Source organism: Odocoileus virginianus, chromosome 7, assembly GCF_023699985.2.
Source record: "Odocoileus virginianus isolate 20LAN1187 ecotype Illinois chromosome 7, Ovbor_1.2, whole genome shotgun sequence".
Taxonomy (NCBI): Eukaryota; Metazoa; Chordata; class Mammalia; order Artiodactyla; family Cervidae; genus Odocoileus; species Odocoileus virginianus.
Genome location: NC_069680.1, coordinates 1,743,435 through 1,763,479, shown reverse-complemented (window position 1 = coordinate 1,763,479; position 20,045 = coordinate 1,743,435). Strand labels below are relative to the sequence as shown.

The following is a 20,045-nucleotide window of genomic DNA, read 5'->3' as shown; positions in this document are numbered from 1 at the left end:
CTCAGCTATCAAAGAGAGCTCAGCCAGGACTACAAACATATTCTCAGAACCTGAGAGCCCAGCCACGTGGTGAGATGGCGATGGTCAAATCTTCTCTGGAGTCATTTCAGGGAGGAGATGGGAGGTTACGTGTGCGCTTTGTACTCAAAAGAGAGAAAGTCATCTTTTCCTTCTGCCTCCCTCCGATGCTGAGGTAGTGCCTACAATGCATTTATCCCAGTGCCTGGCACAAAATGAGGCCGGTCAGGGCCTTACTACCACTGTCATTTTTCTCAGCTTTCTGTAGGTTACTCCACATGCTAGGTCCCTCCTTTGTTGTCCTTTGATTTTCCACTTTAGCAGTTGAATGTCTTTTCCTTTTAAGTGTTTTTCAGAAACCGAAGCCAGGAAAGTGAGAAAGTCTTGGGGGAAAACAAAACAAAACAAAACCGAGTGATTACCATGCAGTGTAAATATAGGATTAATTTATTGGATGAGGTTAAGGAAATTGGAGCGATCTGATATCTACTCCTGTTGCTTTAAGGATTACATTGGTGGTCCTTTATTCCCCCCAAGGCAATGATGTGTTTCCCTAGGAGCCTGCCCTTTAGAGTAAACTTCTTCCAGCTGGTCTAAAATAGTAACTCTAACTGTCCTGTGTTGGAAAATGGTACCTTTCTCACACGTCAGATGAAAAGGTGACCTCCTAGAAGGTAACCACAGACCAATGAGATGGAGCTCGTCAAATTATATTTCTTCCTCCCTCCAGGAGAAGAAAGCTTTTGCCCAGTTGGTTTATCATCCTCTCGAGCTATTAAAGGAGATGGTTGTGGGAAATTCAAAATATATGATAGACTAGGGGCTCCCTGGTGGCTCAGTGCTAAAGAATCTACCTGCCAATGCAGGAGATGCAGGAGACTCGGGTTTGATCCCTGGGTCAGGAAGATCCCCTGGAAGAGGGAATGGCAACCCATTCCAGTATTCTTGCCTGGAAAATCCCATGGACAGAGGAGCCTGGTGGGCTACAGTCGGTGGAATTGAAAAGAGTCAAATGTGACTGAGCACCCACACACAGTAGACTAGAGGAAGGGGGCTGCATTTGACATCAGTGCTTCTCAACCCTGATGTGCACTCAGGTCACTTGGGGATCTGGTTGAGATGCAGAGCCCCAGTCAACAGGTCTGGGGTAGCCTGGGATGTGCCTCTCTCACCAGCTTCCTAGGTGATGCTCCTGCAGGTGGTCCACGGACACTGTGTGAGTGCCAGAGCTTCATACTTTATAGGTGTCACTCCCCCCACCTCTCATAGCCACTGCTGTTGGGCAGGAATCCTGCACTCCAGTGTCAGAGAACTGGTTACCGAAGGTGTCAAGATGAGTCAGGTTAAACTTCACTGCCTTCCTCAGACAAGTTTGAATTTTTTCTGCATTGTCTTGTAAGGCCACATTCCAGAACCAGACTTCTTACTCCTGCCTATGTCTATAGTACTAAATAATCTTCCAGCTATAGAAGAATTAGAAATGATGGACATACTAAAAGTAACATAATTAAAAATATATTTGTCATTCTCTATTGTCTGGCATGGAAAAGAAAGCGAAACTGTGAAAGTGTTAGTCACTCAGTTGTGTCTAACTCTTTGAGACTCCGTGGACTATAGCCAGCCAGGCTCCTCTGTCCATAGAATTCTCTAGGAATACTTGAGTGGGTAGCCATTTCATTCTCCAAGGGATCTTCCCGAACAAGGAATGGAACCCGGGTCTCCTGTTTTGCAGGCAGATTCTTTACAGTCTGAGCCACCAGGGAAGCCGGTCTGGCATGGAAAGACATCCACAAATTGTTGAGTGAGAAAAATTCAGGTGGTTTAATGCTTTCTCTTCTATTATTTGGGGCTTTTAAAAAAATATTAAGCATGCATTTTCATAAATAATTTAAAAAATCTATAATGATATTTTCAATTTGAAAAAAAGACCTAAAGCAATAAAACTGTTGAATCACCCTTGAGCCAAATGTGGATGAAAGCAATAAAGAATCAGAACCCCGTGGTCAGTCCTATCCCATTAGGGTATATCTCACATTTCAAGAGTAGTCAGATATCCAGTTCACAAACAGATAACATTTGAATCAGTGCCTGATACATTATACAGGGACTTGAAAATCTAAAGTGAAGATAATGGTGGGCATGGAAGGAATAATGGAAAGAAAGATGCTCTTTTTACTGACTGCCCAAGACATGTCAGGTCCTCCATTGAGGGGCTTTCAGATGTTCTATTCTTATCTTCCCCAAAGTTGGATGGTGGATTTCTCACTTTACAGATAAAGAAACTGACGTTCAGAGAAGGTGACTCCCTGGTGTTACACAGTGACACGTTAGGATTTGAATGCTGGGACCTCTGACTCTGAATCCTGTGCTTTTTGAAAAGTCTTTTGGGTTTCCTGGACAGTTTGGCCATTTCCAACCTCTCCTCTCTTCTCTTTTTTAGACGACTCAACCGGAACCTGCTGCACACGTTACCAGAGCTGCTGTTCCAGAATAACCAGGCTCTGTCGAGGCTGTGAGTGATGCTCCATGGATGCTCCACAGATGAAATCTGTGGTCTTATCCCATGCCCTGTCGGGGTGGGGGAGCAGTGTGGTCAGTGGAGCCTGGACCTTCCCATGACCGTGACCCCCACACTCCTCACCTGGCAGGCATCGTCCAGGTGATCTAAGGCCATCTTTCTGCAGTGCTTTTCAGGACATTTCTCCATGGCAAGCACTTGATAGAATTTGTAGTCTGTCCAGTTCTGTGTGCTGCCCCTGACAGTGTGGTGTGGTGATGTTATTGGGGTGGGCACGCTTGCCAGTCGTGATGCCAGACTTTACAGGGACGCCCGTTCTCATGCATCTCTTGCTGCCTTTGATAACCTGCCTTGGGTGGAATGTTATTCATTCAAATAAGCCCTTCTTGGATCTATTTTCAACTCAGAGTAATGAGGTCTGTTAGCTTGTTAACCATGGCATGAAGTCATGCTTTTATTTGTTGTAGATGTGCTTCTTTCAGGTTTAAACTGTAGTGGCCAATTCTGTGGCTTCATGATTTACCAGATATGTCTGTAATTGTTCTCCTGTGCCTTTCATTTTCTGGGACCTCGCGTTGGATGGGATGTTAGGGGGTTACCTAAGGAATCTCTTCTTCAGCCTCTTAGTGTATGTGTAGTCTTTTAGTCTTTGCTTGGCTACTTCCAGTGGGGAGTTCATCACCTCCTTGGGCAGCCAGTTCCATTGTTGGACACATCTGCATATCAGAAACATTTTCTTAACTTTGAGCCCTAAATCAGGTTTTTAATAATTTTTGATTTTTCTAGCTTTGCTTTCTGTAAGTACCTAGAATAATCAAGTACAGTACTTTTGTTCAATTTTGAGGGGTTTTCAGGTTTTTTAATTTTGAGTTGGGAGGTTTAGTTATCATTAACAAACCTGAAAAACCATTGGTTTGGGCCTTCTGTGGGCCGAGCAGAGTGCTGTGTGAGGTACTGGGCTGCCGGTTCTTCCCTAAAGAAGCTTACAGGGCCCCGTATGGTGGCGGTGCAGCTAAGTCTGGAGATGCAATGGGTAAGACCAAGGGGTAGGGGCTGGGTGGGGCTTGGGACCGTGGGGCTGCAGGGTGCTGAGAGGTGTTCCTGTGGAGCCTGGCGCTTGATCTCTCTCCTCTGATTAAATACAGCTGGTTCTTTCTGCCTCTGTCCTGATTGCCACTTCTTGGTAAGCCCAGTGGTCTGAAGGCAGCCGCAGAATTTCTCATGGATCCTGCTTTCCAGGTTTTGTTTTAGGGTGGAGCTCTAACTTTCAGTTCTGTCTGGTTGGTCTCTCTGGTCACTTCCTGTTTCCTTCTTCTGACCTGGAGGTCTCTCCACAGAGATGGAGATGTCTCTCAGTGAGGATCTCTTCTGCTGGCCTTTGCCACCCTTGGGCTCGAGCTGGGCCTTCTCTGTCAGCCCCCCTATAACTGGTAGGCAGGCCCTTTGGTGCCAGGCCCATTCAGGGTGGCTTGACTTTTCTTTCCTTGATGGCTGAAGGCACAAGATCCTTCCTAGCAGCCTGGGCAGCCCCTTATCCTGGGGTCCATGCTGCTACTGGTCCCTGGTGGGCAGCTGGCCTTGTCCTGACTGAGTCCTAGCAGCTCTTGTTTAGTCTTGTTCTGTCCTTTCTCCGAGCTGTCTTACGGGAGTTATCACAACTTTAACATTGCAAATATTCATCCTGAACATCTTTTCTCCTGGTCCCCTTCTGTGCTTTTCTTTTCCCTGCTCTCAAGCCCTCTTAGCCCTTTGCACATTGGCCCCTGCTCTCCCAGCGTTATTCACCTGCTTTGACTTTCTTCCCTTCGGTCACATGGATGCCCTTCACCATCTAGGATTTGGAGCAGGTCTCCTGTTGCTGTTAAGTTCTAGACACTGCTTTGATTCTCCATCATTTATTTTATTTTTAAAAACTTTAAAATTTATTTTTAAATTTCAGCTTTGCTAAGGTATAATTAACAAACAAAATTGAAATTACTTAAAGTGTGTACTGTGATAATTTGATACACACAAACATGATGAAAGGGTCCCTTGCTTCCATCCAGTTCTTCAACATATCTGTTATCTCACATATTTATCTTTTTATTGAGGGCATTCAAGTTTTACTTTTTCAGTAAATTCCAATTATGTTAGGACTGTGTTATCAACAATAGTGATCATGTCATACATTAGATTGTACTCTGTTACCAACCTCTCTTTATTTGTCCATCCCACAGCCTCTGGCAACTACTTTTCTACTCTACTTCTATGAATTTGACATTTTTTAAAGATTCCTCACGTAAGTGATACCAGGCTTCCCTGGTAGCTCAGACGACAGAGAATCTGCCTAGGAGACCCAAGTTCAATTCCTAGGTCAGGAAGATCCCCTGGAGAAGGAAGTGGCAACCCACTCCAATATCCTTGCCTGGGAAATCCCATGAACATAGAAGCCTGGTGAGGTACAGTCTGTGGGGTCGCAAAGAGTTAGACACGACTGAGCAACTTACACACGCACACATAAGTGATACCATGCAGTATTTGTCTTTGGCTTATTTCACTTACTTAGCATAATCCCTTGGGGTCTACACATGCTGTCACAAATGGCAGGATTTCCTTCTTTCTCATGGCTGAATTATATTCTACTGTGTGTTTGGATGCTGTGTATGTCGATCTATCTATCTATCTATCTATCTATCTATCTGGTCCCTAACTAAGCCAGTCCTTATCCAGGAGCATAGCTGGCCTGGATGAAGGGAAACTGTTTTCTCTAGCTCTCCTCTTTTTTTTAACCATTGCAAAATTGAAGTATAGTCAATTTACAATGTTACTTTCTACTGTATAGCCAAGTGATTCAGTTATACCCGTATATATATATATATATATATATATATATATACACACATTTCTTTTTCATTATGGTTTATCATAGGATATTTAATATAGAAGGTCCTTGTTGTTTATTTTTATATAGTAGTGTGTATATGTTAATTCCAAACTCCTAATTTATATCTCCTCCCACCACTTGCTATCCTCTTTAGTAATTAACCATAAGTTTGTTTTCCATGTCTGTGAGTCTGTTTTGTAAATAAGTTCATTTATATAATTTTTTTTGGATTTCACATATAAATGATATCATAGCATGTTTGTCTTTCTCTTTCTGACTTAGTTCACCTAATATGATAATCTCTAGGTCCATCCATGTTGCTGCAAAAGGCATTATTTCATTTCTTTTTTCAATGAGTGAGTAGTATTCTGTTGTATATCCTGGTAGCTCAGATAGTAAAGATTCTGCCTGCAATGCAGGAGACCTGAGTTCTACCTCTGGGTCGGGAAGATTCCCTGGAAAAGGAAATGGCAACCCACTCTAGTGTTCTTGCCTAGAAAATCCCATGGACAGAGAAGCCCCTACAGTCCATGGGGTCGCAAAGAGTCAGACCGAGTGACAAACACTAGCTGACTATATATACACATCTTTATCCATTCATCTACTGATGGGCATTTTAGGTTGCTTCCATGTTTTGGCAATTGAATATACTGCTGCTATGAACAATGGGGTACATGTATCTTTTTGAATTAGAGTTTGCTCTGGATATATGTTCAGGGATTGCTGGATCATATGGTAACACTATTTTTAGTATTTTTTTAAGGAACCTCCATACTCTTCTCCATAGTGACCATACCAATTTATATTCCCACCAACAGGATAGGAGGAGGGTTCCTTTTTCTCCACATTCTATCCAGCGTTTATTATTTATAGACTCTTAATGATGGCCACTCTAACTGTGTGCAGTGATACCTCCTTGTAGTTTTGATTTGCATTTCTCTGATAATTAGCAATATTGAACATCTTTTCATGTGCCTGTTGGCCATCTGGATATCTTCTTTGGAAAAAAGTCTATTGAGGGCTTCTGCTCATTTTTTGATTAGATTTTTTTTTTAATATTAAGCTGGATGAACTGTTTCTATACCTTGGAAATTAATCTCTTTCAGTAGCATCATTTGCAAGTATTTTCTCCCAGTCTGTTGGCTGTAATTTTGTTTCCTCTTGATATTTCTTTTTTTTCTTTCTCTTGATATTTCTTAAGCCCACCTGTTAAGTACAGGTGTGCAGGCTGATGGGACTTTGGAGAGGACTGTGGTGCAACACTCCCCATGTAGATCAGCCTAGAGCTTGAACTCATGACCAGGGACAGTACTTCCTGATGCCTCGCCGGCTCAGGTCATCTCAAAAAGGGTACATGCAAAGGGGAAATGATTAAACAAAACGTTATTGATCTGGATGTTTGTCCCTGGTGTCTGGACCCTGTATTTTTTCCCCTGGTGATGGTTATAGGGAAGGATACAAGAGCAAGTGCCTAAAGACTTACTTGCTAATATTCTTTTCCATCCTTCTCATCCCCAATCCACTGACCTGAGCATCTGGCATTCCAAACATCTCTGTTTAGTCTCCCAGTGGTCTGGCTGAGGAGCACTTGGGCATTCCTGCTTCCAGAAACAGGACCTGCAGTCTGGTGAGGTGGGAGTGGGGTGGGCTGGGGTATTTTAAGGGCATCAGCAGCAGACTCCTGGGCTCCTCTTGACAGGAAGTGAGGCACAGTGGGGACCAGAGATGTGAGGGGTATTTCTAGTTCTTTCCAACTGTCTACTTTATTGTCCCACTTCTCCCGGCAAACCAGTGTCCCGGGTTTACCAGCAACATCTCAGTTCCACTGTGACTTTGGTTGACCACCATGTTCCCTGCTCTCCTGCTTCCTGTGACCTTGGAGCTCAGATCCCCTTGTGTCTGTGGTCCCAGCCCGGATTTCTAGGGAAGGAATCTGATTGGCACATCTTCGGTCAGGCATTCACGCAAGGGCCAAGGGGACATGTTGGGGGCAGTGGGACTGTCTGGACCAGTCACACTCTGGGCCCCCCTTAGGAGGAGGGTAAGAGGGGAGGCAGGGCTTGGTGTTTCTGGTCTCTCATCTGGTGACGTTCCTTCTCCTTTGAGGGATCCGTTACTAATCCTTTTCAACTGGAACCAGTCATGGATTTTTTTTTTTTTTCCACTAGGGGCCATTATGCTATATCAGCATAAAAATGAGAGACCAGATGTGCAGTCACAAAGCCTGTCAGGTGGTGTGTGGCCCACGTTTCAACTGATTTTGTCTGTGAAGCTTCCAGCAGTTAAAATCCTGTGGCTGGTTATTTCTCACTAACGTTTCTCCAGTTGGTGGCTTAGTCAGCCCATTTCTTTCCGTGTTCAGGATGAGAGAGATTGGTTTGGACCAAGAGCAGTTTGGTAATCGAGTTGGAAATAGACATCAGGCCTTGAAGGGACCATGAAAAGTCTGAAAATGGGCTTAAACGTTGATGTAGAAATCTAACATTTGGGGATTGACCCTAAGGTCAATAAAATATGATTACAAACATGTTCACTGCAGCATAATATAGAACGTTGAAATATAGAATATTGAAAAGAATATAATAACCAAAAAGTCCAACCTTGGGGAAGTGATTAAGTAAACTTTGGTATATCTACTTGGTGGAATATTTATATCCTCGTCAGAAATGGCCTTTATGAAAGATGTAGAGTGATGCAGATAAATGTTTGTGATACCAAAGCCAGGATGCAAACTTGTTTTGACTAAGATCACTAAATAAATCACTCTAAAGGGTGCACAGGAAAATGACTACAAAATGCCAACAGGGGTTATCTCTGGGTGACTTTCTCTTATTTATATTTCCCAGGTGTTCAATAAAAAGAGTATATATTTTAAAAAATATTTATTTATTTGACTGCACTGGGTCCTAGCTGTGGTGTATGGTATCCTTTAGTCGAGGCAGTTCCCTGACCAGGAATGGAATCTGGCTCCCTGCATCATGAGCACAGAGTCCTAGCCACTGGATGCCCAGGGAAGTCCCAGAGTACAATATTTTTATGGTAGGAGATTTTCCCATCTTTATATGCAGTGGAAAACCTCTGTTCTCTGAATTAAAGTCAACACTAAATAAAGAATGTTGGGACACTTCCCTGAACCCCGTTGTGTCTGAGGTTCTTCTACCAGATAAAGATAATGTCTGCCTCACAGACAGACACAGGCTGTTGTGGGGATTAAAGAAAGGTGTAAACTTCCTCTCATATCAGGTGTAAGCTTGTAGCACATTGTAAGTGCTCAGAAAATCAGTGAATTTCCCATTTACAGATGAAGCAGTGCAAGCTCAGAGGGTTTATGACTTATTCAAGGGGTTGAGTCGAATTTGAACCCTGCTCTGTCTGATGCTGAAGCTCATCTTTTCTCATTATCCACCTACACCCTCTCTACCGCCTGCTACACTCACCTACCTACTCACCCACCTACTCACCCACCTACTCACCCACCTACTCACCCACCCATCTACCTACTGATCCCCCACCCACCTCTCATCTAATCATCCACCACAACCCTTCCAGCCTTCTCTCTGTGCTCCCATTTACCCATCTACCAACCCATCATCAATTCGACCATCTCTCCATCCTGTATCTCCTTCCAATGGTCCTCACATCTAAGACCCTCCCACTCACATATCCATCTGCCTGCCCATCCAGTCTTTCACTCATTTACCCACTAAGCCCACCCATTCACTCTGCACTTACCCATTTACCAACATAACCATAGACCTACCACACACCCATCTATTCTCTCCATGCTTCACCCACCCTCCCTTCTCTTCCCCTCACCACATCCAACTTCCCTCTCACCTTCCATCTACTGGCCCATCCACCCACCGACCCACTCACCCAACATTTACAGAGGACCTCCTATGGGCCAGGCACTGTGAGTGCTGAGAACACTTGCCGGCTATGTGAGACAGCTGGGAGCGGGGAGGCCCTGTGTCTCCCAGAGGTGAGGATTTCTCACTAGTGCTCTTTGAAAGCGGTCCGCATCCTCTGACCTGACAGCAGTGTGCTGTGTCAGTGTAGGGTGGAGGGAGCAGATGCTTAACTGACCGGACCCGTGTCTCCTGCCGGAAGTGGTTACACCCTGGTGGCAGGTTACCTAGATTTAAGATCAGCTTCCTCACCTGACAGCCTCCATGCGAGTGTGTGGACATATTGTTTCACAGATGCACACAGGGGTTAAGGTTAGGGATAGAGAGAGAGATTTGAACCTTCCTCCTTCTCTTATGAGGCTTCCTTGTTGTCTCAGTGGTAAAGGATCTACCTGCCAATACAGGAGACTCAGGTTCGATTCCTGGGTCAGGAAGATCCCCTGGAGAAGGAGATGGCAACCCACCCCAGTATTCTTGCCTGGGAAATCTCATAGACAGAGGAGCCTGGTGGGCTACAGTCCATGGGGTTGCAAAGAGTCGGACAGGACTGCGTGACTGAACAACAAACCGAGTCTTCACCCACTTTGGCTGGGGAGCACTGTGTGTGTCAACTGCCTGTGAACTCCCAGATTTGGGATTTGGAGAGGAGTTGCTCCTGCTGCCTTGCCATCTTTCCTCTTGCAGGTTTCATCCCTATCCTCATTCAGAGGCCGCTTCTGGAAACCCAGCTCCTCTGGGTTTCTTTTTAGCCTTGACAAGATCGACCTTTTGTGTCTCTGCTGGGCCTGGAGGGGGTGAGGGTGGGTGATTAAGGGCAGCCTGGGGTATTTATTCCCCCTTATTTATATCCCCGCCGTGAGGGCCAGGATAACTCATTACCAGGGCCGTGGTGGCTGGTGAGGCGCCTCTGTGATGTCCTGCCGGAGCCCTGTTGAAGAATGCCTGACCCGGCTGACCCTGTCTCGAGCTGGGTTTAATTAAACTGTCAGCACTGGTCAGAAGAACAAAGCCTCCCTTCCTGTCCTAGTCGCCAGCCCCCATAAGAGGCAGGGGGCATTCTCTGCTGAAATGAAGAACTGTTAAAAATGGATCTGTCTTGCCTCCGAGGGAAATTACCCGAAGCAGGAAGGTGACCTCCCTTTTGCGACACGCCCACTCCAGGCAGCAGATCTGCGGGACTGAACCGGCCTTGGAGCCCAGGCGTGAGGAACAGGGCTTCCTCCTGTCAGAGCTGCCTTAACACACCATCCTTCACCCCTAGACTTTCCCTTTCCCAGAAAGGAATTTCATGAGCTTTGTCTGTGAGGTGTAAGTCAGTGAGGTGTTTCTGGCACAGGTTGGAAGGTTTGGGGAAGTTCAGTTCAGTTCAGTCGCTCAGTCATGTCCGACTCTTTGCGACCCCACGCCAGGCCTTCCTGTCCATTACCAACTCCCAGAGTTGACTCAAACTCATGTCCATTGAGTTGGTGATGCCATCCAACCTTCTCATCCTCTGTTGTCTCCTTTTCCTCCTTCCTTCGATCATTCCTAGCATCAGGGTCTTTTCAAATGAGTCAGTTCTTTGCATCAGGTGGCCAAAGGATTGGAGTTTCAGCTTCAGCATCAGTCCTTCCAATGAATATTCAGGACTGATCTCCTTTAGGATGGACTGGCTGGATCTCCTTGCAGTCCAAGGGTCTCTCAGGAGTCTTCTCCAACAGCACAGTTCAAAAGCATCAATTCTTCAGTGCTCAGCTTTCTTTATAGTCCAACTCTCACATCCATACATGACTACTGGAAAAACCATAGCTTTGACTAGACAGACCTTTGTTGAAAGTGCTGCACTCAATATGCCAGCAAATTTGGAAAACTCAGCAGTGGCCAAAGGACTGGAAAAGGTCAATTTTCATTCCAATCCCAAAGAAAGGCAATGCCAAAGAATGCTCAAACTACCACACAATTGCACTTGTCTCACACGCTAGCAAAGTAATGCTCAAAATTCTCCAAGCCAGGCTTCAACAGTATGTGAACCGTGAACTTCCAGGTGTTCAATCTGGATTTAGAAAAGGCAGAGAAACCAGAGATCAAATTGCCAACATCTGTTGGATCATCGAAAATGTTTGGGGAAGTTTGGGGTCAAATAAGGTTCTCTGGGAATTACTTTCAGTCCCTTTAATCCACTTGTAGGGGACATGTAGGGTGTTGCTGAACTGATCTGATTGCAAAACTCTTGAAAGTTTTATTTTTAGGGAAAGCCTGGATCTGTGAGTCTAGTGTCAGGTAACTTGCTAAGCGCACAGTAAGGATCAGAGCTGAGATTTTTTTTAAAAATTTTTAATTGGAGGATAATTGTTGTACAATATTGTGTTGGCTTCTTCCCTCCAACAGTGTGAATCAGCCATGAGTGTACATGTCCGCTCCGTCTTGAACCTCCCTTCAACTCCCACCCCCCGCCACCCGGCTGTCACAGAGCACCTCAGTTGAACTTCCTGTGTTATACGGCAGCTTCCCAATAGCTATCTGTTTTACATATGGTAATGTTTATGTTTCAGTGATACTCTCTCAATTCATCTCCCTCTTCTCCTTTCCCTGCTGTATCCAAAATTTGTTCTCTAGGTCTGCGTCTCCATTCCTGCCCTGCAAATAGGTTCATCAGTATCATTTTTCTAGATTCCATATATATATATGTATGTTAATATATGATTTTTGTTTTCCTCTTTCTGATTTACTTCATTCTGTATAACAGGCTCTAGGTTCATCCACCTCACTAGAACTGACTCAAATGTGCTCCTTTTTATGGCTGAGTAGTATTCCATTGTATGTACCACAGCTTCATTCATCCATCTGTGTGTGGACATCCAGGTTGCTTCCATGTCCTCGCTATTGTAAACAGTGCTACAATGAACATTGACGTACAATGAGATATCACCTCATACCATTATCAAAAAATCTACAAACAATAAATGCTGAAGAGGGTGTGGAGAAAAGGGAAACCTCTTACACTGTTGGTGGGAATGTAAATTGATGCAGCCACGATGGAGAACAGTATGGAGATTACTTTAAAAACTAGGAATAAAACTACCATATGATCCAGCAACCCACTACTGGGCATATACCCTGAGAAAACCAGAATTGTAAAAGAGAGAGCTGAGATTTGAAAACAGGTCCCCCTGATCCCAGATCCACATTCTTATCTCTAAACCATCGGCAAATTAGTGTGGGAATCAGCACTGTCATCAAAGACCCCAAGTTAATGGGTGTGGAAGGACCCAAGGATCTGCATTATTAGGAAGTCTGGTTTGGCCCACACTTTGAGAAGCCTTATTCCCCAGCATGCTTGATGAGTCTTAGGTGGAGACCCCTTTTTGGGCAGAGCCCCTGTCTGCCTCTGCATGGCTTGGTTCTGGAATGAGAGGCCCATGAACAAAGACCCTCCCAAGGGCAGACGCTTCACCTCTTGCTGCTATGCAGAGAGCGATTTGGGGATTATGAGTTGGCAATTATGGAGCACTCTGGGCTCTCAAAGTGCTTTCCAATCATTAAATCTCTGCCTGCTGTCAAGGCTCAAGTGAAAATGTACACGTCCCACTGGGCTGGCCCCGGAGCCTCTATCGAAGAGGGCGGCCAGCAAAAGATTGGCAACCAGAATGCCAGAGTGTCTGTCATGGCCCAGCATGGAAGGATGTCCTCAGCACAGCCTCAGCCTTCGACCCCAACTCCCCTCATCGCCTCACCCACCCCCTACCCCCAACTGCCTCACAGCCATACTGTTGTGAGCCTTCACAAATATGGATAGTGAGGGAACGCAGGGCCTGGGGCAGAGCTGGAGGCAAGAGCTGTGGATAGGTCATCCTTAGGGATTATGTCCTGCTGGGGACCTTTCAGAGGGGCTCAAAGGAATGAAAAGCGGTCAGTTCTCTCCTACAGCTTGATAAAATCCGTAAGGAATAAACAATTCATAAGCACCAAGAAGATTCGGAACAGAGGGGAGTGCACACAGGAGGGGGCTATTGTGAATAACTTCTAGGGGTGTGGGGATTTTTAAAAAAACCATCTCAAACATTATATAAATAGTTCTGCTGTGATCATGATCATTTGGAAAATAGAGAAAAGCTAAGAAAGATAAGAGGTAAGATTTATTTTTTTTTTTCCAGTTAAGGCATTTAAAAATGCTTGAGCCATCGTTCCAATATTTTTTAAAAAGAGAGTTGAATACCATTGGTTAAGCACTTATGTGCCAAATAATTTTTGTGCATTTTCTCTTTTTAATTGTTGCAGTCCTAAGCAATGATTATCCCCATTTTACAGTTGAGAATTGAGGCATGGTTGGCTTAAGTAAATTGGTCACATAACTAGTTGTTACCCACCATGCTGTATTGCCTTTTGTAATAGGGAATTTTAGAAAATAGAAACACTCAGTAGTCTTATGGGGAAGTAGGTTTAAAGTCAGGTATTGAAGGGTGGGGGAGACATAGGTGGTGGAGGGGGTGCAGTTGCCCCACTAGCAGGGGCCCCGCAATTGCAGAGTGTTTTGTGGATGTCAGCCTGGGAGGAGGTTGTAGATGGGCTATGTCTTTTAGAATGAGGAGTCTGGAATGAGTGATGGCCAGAGGACCATAGAGATTCTCCTCTCCTCCTCTACTGTCTACACCTGAGCACGAGGGACAGATGGGCCCACATTTCTCCCTTAGTTTGTCTGAAATGCTATCTCCCTGTCACAGTTCTTCCCTCCCCAGGCAAAACTGACTGTTGCCTCTTTATGCCCTCTTTTTTTCCCTTTGTAACACTTTTGGTTTTTTGCAGTAAAATATATACAACTTAATACTTACCATTTTGGTACTTCCCAGGTGGTGCCAGCGGTAAAGAATCTGCCTGTTAACGCACCAGACCTAAGAGACTCGGGTTCAATCCCTGAGATGGGAAGATCCCTTGGAGAAGGAAATGTCAATCCACTCCAGTATTCTTGCCTGGGAAATCCCACGGGTAGAGGAACCTGGCAGGCTACAGTCCACAGGGCTGCAGAGAATTGGACGATTGAGCACACACATGCACACATACAGTACTTACCATTTTAGCCATTTGCAAGTGTACAATTTACTGACACTAACCACATTCACAATGTCGGGTAACTATCACCACTATCTATACCCAAAAGTTCTCACCATTCCCAATAGAAACTCTGTACCTATTAAATAGTGGCTCTCCTTTTCTCCCTCTCCCCCTAGTCCTGGTAACCTCTAGTCTACCTTCTGTCTCTATAAATTTGCCTGTTCTAATTTGCCTCATGTAAGTGAAGATATTACTTTGCCAAAAAAGATCCATCTAGTTAAAGCTTTGGTTTTTCCAGTAGTCATGTATGAATGTGAGAGTTGGACTATAAAGAAAGCTGAGCACCAAAGAATTGATGCTTTTGAACTGTGCTGTTGGAGAAGACTCCTGAGAGTCCCTTGGACTGCAAGGAGATCCAGCCAGTCCATCCTAAAGGAGATCAGTCCTGAATATTCATTGGAAGGACTGATGCTGAAGCTGAAACTCCAATCCTTTGGCCACCTGATGGGAAGAACTGATTCATTTGAAAAGACCCTGATGCTGGGAATGATTGAAGGCAGGAGGAGAAAGGGACGACAGAGGATGAGAAAGTTGGATGGCATCACCAACTCAATGGACATGAGTTTGAGTCAACTCTGGGAGTTGGTGATGGACAGGGAGGCCTGGCGTGCTGCGGATCATGGGGTCGCAAAGAGTTGGACATGACTGAGGGACTGAACTGAACTGAAGTGGAATCATGCATAATTTGCCATTGTGACTGGCTTATTTCACTTCAGTTCAGTCCCTCAATTGTGTCCAACTCTTTGTGACCCCATGAACAGCAGCATTTCAGACCTCCCTGTCCATCACCAACTCCCAGAGTCTACTCAAACTCATGTCCATTGAGTTGGTGATGCCATCCAACTTTTTCATCCTCTGTCGTCCCTTTCTCCTCCTGCCTTCAATCTTTCCCAGCATCAGGGTCTTTTCAAATGAGTTAGCTCTTCGCATCAGGTGGCTGAAGTATTGGAGTTTCAGCTTCAGCATCAGTCCTTCCAATGAACACCCAGGACTGATCTCCTTTAGGATGGACTGGTTGGATCTCCTTGCAGTCCAAGGTCAAGAGTCTTCTGCAACACCACAGTTCAAGAGCATCAATTTTTCAGCGTTCAGCTTTCTTTATAGTCCAACTCTCACATCCATACATGACCACTGGAAAAACCATAGCCTTGACTAGACAGACCTTTGTTGGCAAAGTAATATCTCTGCTTTTTAATATGCTGCCTAGGTTGGTCATAACTTTCCTTCCAAGGAGTAAGCATCTTTTAATTTCATGGCTGCAGTCACCATCTGCAGTGATTTTGGAGCCCAGAAAAATAAAGTCAGCCACTGTTTCCACTGTTTCCCCATCTATTTGCCATGAAGTGATGGGACCGGATGCCATGATCTTAGTTTTCTGAATGTTGAGCTTTAAGCCATTTTTTCACTCTCCTCTCACTTTCATCAAGAGGTTCTTTAGTTCTTCTTCACTTTCTGCCATAAGGGTGGTGTCATCTGCATATCTGAGGTTATTGAAATTTATCCTGGCAATCTTGATTCCAGCTTGTGCTTCATCCAGCCCAGCGTTTCTCATGATGTACTCTGCATTTAAGTTAAATAAGCAGGGTGACAATATACAGCCTTGACGTACTACTTTTCCTATTTGGAACCAGTCTGTTGTTCCATGTCCAGTTCTAACTGTTGCTTCCTGACCTGCATACAGGTTTCTGAAGAGGCAGGTCAGGTGGTCTGGTATTCCCACCTCTTTCAGAATTTTCCACAGTTTATTGTGATCCACACAGTCAAAGGCTTTGGCATAGTCAGTAAAGCAGAAATAGATGTTTTTCTGGAACTCTCTTGCTTTTTCAATGATCCAGCAGATGTTGGCAATTTGATCTCTGGTTCCTCTGCCTTTTCTAAAACCAGCTTGACCATCTACTTCCAGATTGGTTTGGAGCCTGGCTTGGAGAATTTTAAGCACCATTTTACTAGTGTGTGAGATGAGTGCAATTGTGCAGTAGTTTGAGCATTCTTTGGCATTGCCTTTCTTTGGGATTGGAATGAAAACTGACCTTTTCCAGTCCTGTGGCCACTGCTGAATTTTCCATATTTGCTGACATATTGAGTGTAGCACTTTCACAGCATCATCTTTCAGGATTTGAAATAGCTCAACTGGAATTCCATCACCTCCACTAGCTTTGTTCGTAGTGATGCTTCCTAAGGCCCACTTGACTTCACATTCCAGGGTGTCTGGCTCTAGGTGAGTGATCACACCATCATGATTATCTGGGTCCCCTCCCCTCAGTCCCTGGTAACCACTGTTCCACTTTCTGTTTCTATGAGTTTGACCACTCTAGGTGCCTTGTAAGTGAAATCATACAGTATTTGTCTTTTTGTGACTGGCTTAGTTCACTTAGCATAATGTCCTCAAGATTCATCTATGTTATAGCATGTGTAAGAATTTCTTTCCTTTTTAAGACTGAATAATAAGCCATTGTATGTATATACACTACAGTTTTGTTTATCCACTCAGACATTGAAAGACATTTGGGTTGCTTCTACCTCTTGGCTATTGTGAATAGTGTCGCTATGAATGTGGGTGTGCAAATATCTCCTTAAGAGTCTGCTTTCAGTTCTTTAGGCTATATGGCCAGAAGTGGGATTGTTGGATCATATAGTAGTTCTAGTTTTAAATTTTTGAGGAATCAGCCTACTCTTTTCCACAGTGGGTGCACCATTTCACCAACTCTTGCTATTCTCTGTTGTTTTTGATGACAGCCTTTGTAATGGGTGTGAGGTGACATGTCATTGTGATTTTGATTGCTTTTTCTGATGATTAGTGATGTCAGGCATCTTTTCATGTGCTTTTTGGCCATTTATGCATCATCTTTGGAAAAATGCCCAAAGCTTTTGGGCAATTCCTTTTGTCCATTTTTAAATTAGTTTTTTGGGGGAGTTTTTTGGTGGTTGTTGTCATTGAATTGTAGGAGTTCTTTAAACATTCCAAGTATTAACTCTTTATCAGGTATATTTTTTTGAATATTTTCTCCCATTCCACAGTTTGCCTTTTCATTCCATTGACTGTGTCTTTTTTTTTTTTTTTTTGCTTCCTTACTCTGGCATGCAGGATCTTAGTTCCCCAATCAGAGATCAAACCCATGCCCCCTGCAGTGGAAGTGTGGAGTCTTAACCACTGGACCACCAAGGAAGTCCCTGGTTATGTCTTTTGATGCTCAGAAATTTAAAAGTTTGGTGTAGTCCCATTTGTCTATTTTTGCTTTTCTTGCCTATGTCATACCCAAGAAATCATTGCCAAGCCCAATTTCATGAAGCTTTCTCCATATGTTTTCTTCCAGGACTTTTATAGTTTTGAGTCTTATGTTAGGTCTTTGATCTATTTTGAGCTAATTTTAAAATATGGTTTGAGATGAGGGTTCAAAATCATTCTTTTGCATGTGGATATCCCATGTTCTGGACCTCAGTTGTTGAAGAGACTGTCCTTTTATTAATAACACTGGATGGTCTTGGCACCTTTGTCAAAGATCATTTGACCACATAAGTAAGGGTTTATTCTTGACCTTTCTGTTCTATTCTATTGGTCCTTTTGTCTGTCTTTATCTTAGTACCACCTCTTTTGATTAATGTATCTTTTCTTTTTTTTTTTTTTTTCTATTTTTTGAATGTGCCTTGCACCATGTGTTCCCCTAGTTCCCCAACCAGGGATTGAACCCACATCCCCTGCAGTGAAAGGATGGTGTCTTGATCACTGGACTCCAGTGTACTCACTGGACTCTTGATCACTGGAAGTGGTTACTGTATCTTTTAAATATGTTTTGAAATCAAGGCATGTGAGTCCTCCAACTTTGCTCTTCTTTTTCTAAATTGTTTTGGCTATTTGGGCCCAGTGATGGCTTTTTACTTGGAATTACAAGGAACCTGTCACAGTAGAAGTGAGGGAATGGGAGCTTCGATCTTTGGATCCAGGTAGGATAAAAGTAATCTACTCTAGCCTTTACTTAAACACATTGGTGAAGGGAAGTGCTCTATTTCACAAGACAGCTAGTCTTGGTGAGTCATTAGGAATCCTTGTACTCACCTTGACCTGCTTTCCTGGCATGTTTGCCCAGTGATCTTTCTGTGCTCTCTAGAGTTATACTCAGAGCAAGAATGCAAGCCAAGGGTCAGCTCTTTAATTGGCCGTTATCTTTGGCAGATTTTTCAAGGGAACCTTCATGTTTCGAGGACAGATCAATGAGAATTGTTTGTAAGAGGGCTGAAGCTTTCTGTAAGTGACTGTCACGGTACAGATTCTTTCCAAAGTTCAGAACTATCCCCAGAAACTCTGTGGTCTCCCTTGTGCTGTTTCATTTGTGGGCATCTTTGTGAAAGAGTTCCCTGAGAGCTCCTTGCCTTTTCAGGTCTGTTGGTGGGGGAGAGGGGAGTCTATTCCTGAGGCTTCCTGCAGGAAGCCGCATGGTTTAACTAAGTAGGATCCTTCAGCCAGGGGGCAGTTTCCCATCTTCTTTCTAGGAACCCAGCCTTTACCAGACTTTCCTGTCTATAATCGGGATGGACCAGTGAGGATGTAGGTATGGTGGATAGTCAGGGTGAGAGCTGTGAGGGGTCTCAGCTGGGGACTTTTTGGCAGAGTGTGATAGAAATGAGCACAGAACTGGGAGCCAGGAGGCTTGTGTTCTAGATCTGTCTCTGGTCTGTCCTGTCCTTATCTGGCTCTGACACCTTAGACAAGTCATTAGTATCTCTGGGTCCTGCTCTATCATTCTTATTAATAGATTGGTGAGCATACAAAAAGGATGCTCAACAGATTCACAAGTGGCTCAGAGCTGCAAGGGATGGCCATTATACCCAAGATGATAGAAATAAGACTGAAAAAGAGCTCCATGAACTAGGTGGGAGTCAATGAGGTGAAATGAAATGCTGATAAATATGAAGATGACTGTTAAAGCATTGAAGAGGGGTAGTGAGGGGACCTGACTAAGCAGCCTTTGTAATGAAAAGGGGCTGTGATTTCAAGCTGAGGATGGGAGTGCGGTAAGGTGGCTAAAAGAGTGAATGCAGTCTTAGGTTGAACTAATAGAGGCAAAACATCCTCTTCAGGGGAGGGGATAGGCCTGTTTTAATCTATGCTGATTTGAGCACGTCAAGAGGACAGTGTTCAGTACTAAGATTTGGATTTTCTCATGTAAAATTGTGTATTTATTCATTTATTTGTGTTTTATTGTAGGAGGCTGCAGGGAGAACATGAGATATATTCTGGAGGAGGGGGGCTGACATCAAGGGTCATCTGGAAACTGTTTCATGTGAGATAGTCAAGAGACCGGGGCTGTTTGGTGTGATGAAAACAAATATAGATGAACCCTGAGAGTCATTTAAAAATCTACGTGACAGACTGTCATGAGGACAAGGGACCAATTTGTTCCAGAAGCATGACTTTCACAAGTGGACACCTAGTATGAAGAAGTGGGTTTTGTTCTGTATCAGGCAGTCTTCCTAAAGAGCGGGCTGCCAAGGGGTGGGCTGCTTGGCCTGTTGCCTCATTCCCTGAGAGTTCCAGAAAGGGCTGAATCCATGCCTGAGACTCTGGGGAGCCTGGCTGTGAAGGCCTTGGGGTGCTTTTAGATGCAGAGCAGTCTAACCAGGGACACATGAAGGACTCGTGAGCAGGAGAGAG

The 20,045-nt window shown here is 44.3% G+C and overlaps 1 protein-coding gene across 1 annotated transcript in view; it reads left to right on the top strand.

Moving 5' to 3' along the window:
- Positions 1–20,045, top strand: part of SLIT1 (slit guidance ligand 1) — a 167,384-nt gene that overhangs the window by 24,272 nt on the left and 123,067 nt on the right. The window contains exon 4 of the mRNA XM_070469966.1: positions 2,459–2,530. Coding sequence (XP_070326067.1) covers positions 2,459–2,530 — 72 coding nt within the window. The remainder of the gene's footprint in view (positions 1–2,458; positions 2,531–20,045) is intronic.